General features: G+C 60.6%; 1 protein-coding gene across 1 annotated transcript in view; it reads left to right on the top strand.

Moving 5' to 3' along the window:
- Positions 1–5,948, top strand: part of U2AF2 (U2 small nuclear RNA auxiliary factor 2) — a gene marked incomplete at its 3' end in the record, with an annotated part of 13,825 nt that extends 7,877 nt beyond the window's left edge. Inside the window, exons 6-11 of the mRNA XM_028486268.2 lie at positions 76–192; positions 364–502; positions 4,727–4,806; positions 4,885–5,007; positions 5,310–5,396; positions 5,664–5,948. Coding sequence (XP_028342069.1) covers positions 76–192; positions 364–502; positions 4,727–4,806; positions 4,885–5,007; positions 5,310–5,396; positions 5,664–5,948 — 831 coding nt within the window. The remainder of the gene's footprint in view (positions 1–75; positions 193–363; positions 503–4,726; positions 4,807–4,884; positions 5,008–5,309; positions 5,397–5,663) is intronic.
- Between the last annotated feature and the right edge of the window lie 2,598 nt (positions 5,949–8,546).

Here is an 8,546-nt window from a genome sequence, read left to right on the forward strand (position 1 = left end):
CTCCCTCTCTCACCCTTCCCCTCCTCTCTCCACCTCCCTTCCCCCGCCCCCCCCTGTCTCCTCTTCCCTCTGCAGGAGGCCATGATGGATTTCTTCAACGCCCAGATGCGCCTTGGGGGGCTGACGCAGGCGCCCGGCAACCCTGTCTTGGCAGTGCAGATTAACCAGGACAAGAACTTTGCCTTCTTAGAGGTGAGCCGGGCATGTGGTGGGGTCAGGCCCAGCCCGTCTGCAGCAGCCCTTGTTCCCACTGGGCCCTTCTGTAGTCCGTTCTCTACCAGGTTGCTGTCCCAGAGCCCTCGGGCTTGGGGGGCTGGCTGGCCACTCTCCCTGTCCCTCACCACCACCTTTTCTTTCCTTCAGTTCCGCTCAGTGGACGAGACCACGCAGGCCATGGCCTTTGATGGCATCATCTTCCAGGGCCAGTCGCTGAAGATCCGCAGGCCTCACGACTACCAGCCTCTGCCTGGCATGTCGGAGAACCCCTCTGTCTATGTGCCTGGTGAGTGGGGGTCTTGCCCACCTTGCCCTCTGTAGGCCAGCTGGAGCTAACGGGGAAGCAGCGCGAGTGCTTCAGAGGGGATGCGTCGTCTCATCCGGCCCCCGAACTTTTGGGAGTTGGGCGTCTTCCTGTTTGCAGAGGTGGCGCCCGGCGCCCAGAGAGGGTGAGCTGTGGTCTGCTTGAGGACTCACAGCTTGTAAGTGGCGGAGCCAGGGCCAGACCGAAGGCGTCGTGGGCAGTGAGAGGCCCCTGTCCTGGACCGCAGGGTCAGTACGAGCATGGGTGAGCCTGTGTGGATGGGCAGGTGGTCAGTAGAGCTCCTGGTGCGGGGTCTGATGTGGATTTTCCGTCGACCCCTGTGCTCCGGGCCAGCCTCCGCAGCCGTGTTCAGTACCATCTCAGGTTGGTAGGTAACGTAGCAGACCTGGGGTTGGCAGAACTTTCTCCTGTAAAGGGCCAGAGAGTGACTGTTTTTTGCTCTGCAGGCCACGTGGTCTCTGTTGGAACTACCCTGCAGTTGTAGCAGGAAAGCAGCCACGCGTGCTCCCTAAGCGAGTGGGTGTGGTCGTGTCCCATATGCCTTAACATCCGTGGACCCTGATGTGTGGGTGCCGTGGAACGTTCACATGGTGTAAAACAACCTTTCAGAAAGCCTGCGGGCTGTACAGAAACAGGAAGCGGGCTGGACTTGACCTGCAGGCTGTTTGCTGACCCCTGTGGTTGACTGCCAGGTAGAAGTGAGGATTTGGGCCCGTGAGGGGCCCTGTTGGGGGCCGGGAACGCCGTGGGGTTGGAGGGGCCGGTGCTGCGGTAGCCGAGCTGGGGTCCCGGCTCTCAGGCAAAGGCAGGTTGAGCACCGGGTGCTCCGGGTGTGGGGGCCACGAGCCGCACCCTTGGGGGCTGAGAACGTGGGGTTCTGCTGGCTGAGGCTTCACACTGAAGGACACCTTTTGGAAACTGAGTTGGTTCTTCACTTTGTGAAATGGGGGATGTGGAGTCCAGAGAGGGTGGCACCTTGGGACTCAGGGCTGGGTCCCTGGCTCATCCCTAGTGTTTTCCACCGTACCAGTTTGGGTAAATTTAGCACATTTCTTTAGCTTACAAAAAAACTTGAGGAGTTGCTGATTTTCTGATGCTTTATGTGCATGTATGTCTGTGGGGCCACCTCCCAGATCAGGCCACGGAACTTGCCTTTGTGTCTCTTTCCAGTGAATTCCCTGCGTTTTAACTCATTCCTATTTACACAGGAGCCCACTGCTTCCCCTGCTTCCTGGGCCAGCACAGCCCCAAGTGTGCCCCGTGGATCAGGTGTTCGTCTTCGTGACTGTCCTGTAGTACAGGGTCGGCAAGTGACAACTAGGGCCCAGATGTTTAAGATCTGTTGGCACGTAGCCACTCGCACTGGCGCGTGGTCTGAGTTGCTTTCGTGCGGCGGTGGCCCTTGACTCCTGCGGTGGGTGCTGGGGCGCCCTCTCCCCGAGGAGGGGAGTGAGGCAGGAGCGAGCAGTGGCGTGCTCGGAGGTGTGATCGCTGGGAGCCCGGATGGCACAGCTTGACCGCAGAGTCTGCCTCGCCGTCTCCGTGCTGCCCCGCCCGTCACCTCTCTCCTGTGGAACCGGAGGCATCGCAGAGGCAGGAACAGTGCTCGGTCGCAGGCTCTGTTAACTATGGCTGACCTCCTCTCTGGGATTTACCTCCCCAGGGAGGCCGGGGGTCCAGCCGCCAGTGACTGGGCGAGTCTGTTCCTTCCTTGGGTGCCGGGGGTGGCAGGAAAAGTGATGGTGGCTGCAGGTTAAACGTTCTCTGCAATAAAGGTCATGTTTCGATCTCCCGTTCTACTCCAACAAAACACTCAACTTTATGGTTAAAGGGGAGAAGCGTTTGATAAAATTCGACAGACGTGCTTGGTTGGAAAAGGAGCAATGTAGGAACCTGGAAGGTAACTTTCTTATCTTGGTAAAAGGGGCCTGACCTGAAACCGTAAACGTACACCATCTGCAGCGGTGAGACCTTAACTGCGCTCCCTGACCTCAGGTCTGACTGTGCAGCGGGGCCCTAAAGACGAGATGGAAACTGGGAGCAGGAAGGCACGGCGTCTTTGAATTTGTGAATTTAGCTTCACCCTGAGCGCCGCCCTGGATCAGGCTCACCCCTCGGTTCAGGGGCGAATCTGATCCTGCCTCAGGAGGCCCCTACCTGTGGGGCTTCCTCCACTCCCCCAGGAGGATCCTGCGAAGCAGTGCCGGGGGTGCCAGGGGCACAGCAGTGCACGAGGCGGCCACGGTCCTCCTGCCGAGGGGCAGGTGACGCTGCAGGTATGAGAAAGGATTGCTTGGCCTCTGGGGGTCCAGGCCAGCCTGGGGGCGGTGGTGAGGCTTTAGAGCTGAAGGTTAGAGGTAGCCCTTCTGGAAGAGGACGGCTGTGTGAAGCAGGGCGGCGCCCGGAGCGTGCCGTCAGGAGATGAGCTGCTCGGGGCTTTGACTTTGGGCTTCAGCACTGGCCTGGGTTCCCCATTTATATCGTGCTGTCCTGGTCGTGCGACCTTGAACAGGCCCTTCTCCCTTGGCAGAACCGAGTGAGCGCGGAGGGGCTGTGTTTGCTGAGGCGCCGACCTGCTGCTCCCTCGTGCTGGCGTGGCCTGGCCTTCGTGGGATGGCGAGCCCGGCCGCCAGCCCGCGTCCGGTGCTCGTGTGGCTCCGTCGTGCTCATCCACACGCTCGGGGGGTGGGGGGTGCGAGCTTCTCCCCGTTCCACAGATGAGGTCACTGAGGCCCAGAGGAGCCTCACTCAGTGCCGTACCCCAGATTGGACCCAAGGGAGCCCAACTCTGGTGCCCTCGGTGCCATGTGCTTCCCTGAGGTGTGTGGTGGGGCAGGTTCCAGCCCCGGCTCTGCCACCCTGCAGTCTTGTATCCGCAGCCCGTGTCCTGTGACGGCACCCTTGCAGAGCCCTTCGCTCCCTGAGAGCGGCCTGTGAAGTTGGGGGCCCTGGAGTGTGTGACCTCAGGTGGTACCTGCTCCCTGTGCCTCAGTCTCCTCCTGCCGTGCTGTGGGTAGGGGTGGGAGAACGTGAAGCGGGTAGCTGGAAGGGGTTGGGCCCGGGGTGCCCGGTGTGGAGCGCCCGGTCCGTGGCCCTGGCTCCCGGGCGCTTCTGCTCGCCCCTCGTTGCCCAGGCCGGGCCTCAGAGGATCGCACGCCCCACCCGAAGGGGCTGGGCTCTGGTGGTTGGAGCGGCGGGGCCGGACTGGCGGGATGATGGCGGGAGAGGGAGCCCTCCTGCGGGCACAGTGGCGGTGTCTGAGGCTCTTTCCCGTCCCCCGTGTCACCCGCTCCTCCCCAGGTCGGGAGGCGGAGGGGCGGGGCCCCCGATGCTGGATTGCAGAGGAGGGCAAGGTGGTGCGGCTGGCAGTAGTGGGCCTTGAACTCAAAGTCAGGAGCAGGTCCGGCCGGGTGGGTGGTGGTCCACGTTTCTATCCGCTTTGTGTCCAGCCGGCGTTCTGGAGCTGTGTAGCTCACGCCCTGTGGGAGGCTCCAGGAATTGAAGGACAACGTTTTGGAAGCCTGCGAGACGTTGGGCTGAGTCCTGGCAGGCACCCGAGTCAAAAGCTCAGCGGAGAGGGCAGGATTGGGGTGGACGCGCGGTGGTCGTTAAACCCGCTTGGCTGATGTGGCCCCCACCTTGCCAGGGTGCTGAGTGAGCCGGGCACCGCCCAGCCCTCACGGACACCGACCGGCAGACTCCTCCGAGGTCACCTGTGACTGAGGCCAGAGAGCGGCTAGGGACACCTGTAGCTGTGCATAGCGCAGGCCCACGGGGAGAGGTCGTGGAGGCTTCCTGGGGAGACCTGGTCTCAGCAGAGGCAGGTCGGGGGAGGGCTCTGAGTGGAGGCTTGAGGACCAAGGAGAGGTCGTGTATCCCCACGATGCCTCTCCAGCAGGCCGAGAGCCGAGGGAACCTGCCCAGGTGGCGCGGCAGCGGGTGGCAGGTTGGGGTGTGAGCTCGTGTCTCTGGCCCCAGGCCCCGACGTGCCGCTGTGCTGGGGTCGCTCGGCGTCCCGAAGAGCGCTGCCGGGGTGTGCCTCCGAGGCGGGGCTGGGGCGGGCGCGTGGGCGGGAGGGATGCGGCCTGACCGGGGCTGCCTGGCCTCTCCCTGCAGACGTCCGCCAGGGTCTGTGAGACGACCTGGTGCCGGGACTCACGGTCCGTCTACCCCCTTCCCCCTTAGGAGTCGTGTCCACCGTGGTCCCGGACTCTGCCCACAAGCTGTTCATCGGGGGCTTGCCTAACTACCTGAATGACGACCAGGTAGACCCTTCGTCTCCTCCCGCCCCTCCCCCGTCACAGCCTTCGTCCAGACTCTCATGGCGTCTTGGCCTGCCACAGGTAAAAGAGCTGCTGACATCGTTTGGGCCTCTCAAGGCCTTCAACCTGGTCAAGGACAGTGCCACAGGGCTCTCCAAGGGCTATGCCTTCTGTGAGTACGTGGACATCAACGTCACAGATCAGGTGAGCCCTGGGACCCTGCAGACACTGGCGTGTCTGTCCTTGCCCTGTAGCCTGCTCTGTAGCCACGCTGAGGTCTCCCTTCTTCAGGATGGGTGGGAGGAGGTCAGCCCGAAGCAGGGCCGGGCGTGGGGGCCCCTTTCCCTTGGTTCTAGCTCTTGCCAAGCTCTCACCCCTTTGCCTTGCCCTCTCCCCTACCAGTGTCCGGCTCTGGGGTAGTGGGGCTTGCGGGGAGGTGTCAGGCTCCTGGCCTCTGACCTGTACCTCTCCCCTGCGTTCCCCCATCCCGCGTTCTCCAAACGCAGGCCATCGCGGGGCTGAATGGGATGCAGCTGGGGGATAAGAAGCTGCTTGTCCAGAGGGCAAGCGTGGGAGCCAAGAATGCCACGCTGGTGAGCCCCCCGGCACGTCATCTTCCATTGGCTAGGGGACATCTGGGGGTGGGGGGTGGGAAGGGGCCGGGGGGCGTGCTGGCTGGGCCGTCCTAAGCTCTGCCCCTGGCTTTCCTGGCCAGTGCTGGGAGTGGGTGCCTGGGTCTTCAAGGGCAGAGCAGGGTCTTTCCCTGGGATGGCGTCTGGGGGGAGGGCTCGGGGGAAGTGGGCATGGAGGGGGCGAGGGCGGAGCTGCCCTGTGACGCCCCTGCCCCTGCCGCCCCACAGAGTACCATCAACCAGACCCCCGTGACCTTGCAAGTGCCTGGCCTGATGAGCTCCCAGGTGCAGATGGGTGGTCACCCGACTGAGGTCCTGTGCCTCATGAACATGGTCCTGCCCGAGGAGCTGCTGGACGACGAGGAGTACGAGGAGATCGTGGAGGACGTGCGTGACGAATGCAGCAAGTACGGGCTCGTCAAGTCCATCGAGATCCCCCGGCCCGTGGATGGCGTGGAGGTGCCCGGCTGTGGAAAGGTGCGTGGGAGCGCGCGTGTGCGTGAGGGCGCTCTCGTGAGCGTCCCGTCCCCACACGTGTGTGGGCACACACGCACACCCACACCCTACTCTCACCCAGAGAGAGCGGGGCCTCTGGGGGCCCAGGCCTGCGGCGAGGGGCAACGGGCGCGCCGTGCCGCCGTGGCTGAGGACTTGCCTCTTGCCTCTGTGTCGAAGCAGCTTTGGTTCAGAACCTGTGTTTCACGGGATCTTGGGCAAGTGGTTTGGCTTTGCCTGTGGAGGGGGGAGAAAAGTGCTAAAAATAGCCCCCAAAGCAGCAAACCCACCTGTGTCTTCCAGTTGCCAAGTACTCTGCTGAACTCACCTGTGTCAATCCTGAGCTCTCACAGCAGCTCCGAGCCCTTCCCCACAGTTAGGTGTCTGATTTCTGGGGTCTGATTCTGAGCTCACCGAGTCACGTCTCTGGCGCTGTGCCAGGTGTCAGCATCTCGCGCCCCCCCCCTCCCCCCCGGGACGCCTGGAGCGTGTGTGGCTGCTCACCTCGTGGGTCAGCGGGATGCCCACGTTAAGAGACAGCGCGTGTGCTGCCTCCGGTGGTGGCTGGGAGGGGAGCAGCGTCTCCCTGGGCCCTGTGTTCAGGTAGGAAAGTTAGGAGCTGGTGAAGCCCGAGCGACCCCCAGTTCTTGCGGCAGGCAGGTGGGGTCCTGGCAAGAGGCAGCGAGGTGGCTGGTGAAGCCGGAGGGGGTGAAGCGGAGAGCAGTGGGGCCACGTGGGTGCTAGGAAGCACGCTGGCTGTTCTTCCAAGTGAGGATGGGGGGAGCCTTCGCAAGGTCTTAAATGTGGGAAACACCTGGCACATAGAGGTGGCCCCTTATAGTGGGGGGCGGTGGGCATGGAGTGCAAAGCAGAGCTGGGAATTTGGAGGGGCGGCGGGTGACAGCCGTGTGATGTTTGGAGCTTTGGGAACTAACGGCTTGTGGTCATCTGGGTGAAAGAAGGTGAGCTGATTTAGAGCAGGCAGGAGGATGGAGAGAAGTCAGCGGCCTGTGAATGCCGGGACCCTGGTGGCTGATCTGGGTGTGCCCGGGGAGGGGGAGGAGCCAGTGAGATGCTCAGCCTTCTGGCTTTGGTGACCTGGCAGAGATGGCAGGTGAGAAGCAGGGGACATGAGCAGGGCTGGGGGTGGGGGGGGGTGGGCGATGGTCAGTGTTGGGGGGCTGGCTTTGAGGTCCTGAGACCCCAGCGGAGATGTTGCGGGGAGCAGTGGGCTGGACAGAGCTGCTTCCAAGTGTGAGGTCTGGTAGGCACCCTGATCCCTGTTCAGGTGTCAGGCTGGACAGACTTGCCAGGGAGCAGTGGAAAAGCATCGTGAGTGGGGGCAGAGGAGGGTGAGGCGGGGGCAGGAGGGGAGGGTGGGCCGCACTGGGTTTGGCCTGCGCTCCTCCCTGCCCCTGACTGCTGCACTGGAGACACCCGGTCCATGACAGGTCAGTCTCCTTAGTGCGGTCGTGGCTTGAGAGAGGAGAGCCTGGAGGCTGCCTGGGGGCTGAGGACGGGTTTGTGGGGGACTGATTGAAAGGCCCGGCCTGGTCTCAGGGATCAGTCTATGTGATTTGTTTTTAAACTTTATTATCGTTCTTTTCAAACATGAGAGTAGAGAGAAAGCGTCATAGCAATAGAGTAGGGTTATAGTATAATGTTCTTAAAGTCGTATTCTAGTATGTGTAGCAGTGTCTTAGTGGCCCGTCGCCCAGGTTCAGGTTACCGATATCTTACCATTCTTGATTTCTATATTCAGCTTCCCATCCCTTTTTTTTCCCCCCCCTGAAACAAGGTATATCTCATATATCACTTAAGTACAGTTCTCTATCTGAACTCCTGATGTCTTGAGCCTGGTCACTCTTGCTTTGGGGCCCTGTGCTGTGTGCTGTAGGATGTTTAGCCCCATCCCAGCCTCCACCCACTAGGTGCCAGTAGTGTTACTCATGCCTTTGTGACAGTGAAAATCATCTCTAGACATTGCCAAATGTCCCCCGGGGACACATTCATCTTGGTTGAAAACTACTGCTATAAACGGATGCCTTTAAAAAATTATTTTAACGAAACCATACAGTACCATTAGTACGTTAACAAAATTACCATTAGTATCTGTCTACCCAAGCCATGTTCCGATTTCCCTTATTGTCTCAAAAATGTCTTTTTACATTTGCTTTGATCAAAATAAGGAACCCTGCAGTTTGGTTTCAAACTTCCATAAAATTTATCAATTTTTTCACTTCTTGTTTTGTTTTGCAAGCCGCTTTGCTTGTTGAAGCATTAGGGGGCATGTTTTATAGAACTCCCCATGTTCTGAATTAGGCTGGGTTATATCCACCCCTCCCTCCACTTCTGTAACTGGTGGTGGTTCAGGCAAGATGAGAAGCCTGAGCAGATCAAGGTTCAGGGTTTTTTTTTTTTTTTTTGAATCAACCTGGGTTTGAATACTAATTTGTCAGCTTTCCTTACTTCATCCCTTGTTTGGGGGAGACACCCATGGCCCTTGGGGTGGCTGGGGGAGCACCCAGCATGGTGACTGGTACAGGGGAGACACTCAGCATAAGTGACCGGACTCCTTGAGCTCACCCCTGTCCCCTGCCCTTTGGGGCTCTTGAC

This window comes from Physeter macrocephalus, unplaced genomic scaffold (genome assembly GCF_002837175.3).
Source record: "Physeter macrocephalus isolate SW-GA unplaced genomic scaffold, ASM283717v5 random_772, whole genome shotgun sequence".
NCBI lineage: Eukaryota > Metazoa > Chordata > Mammalia > Artiodactyla > Physeteridae > Physeter > Physeter macrocephalus.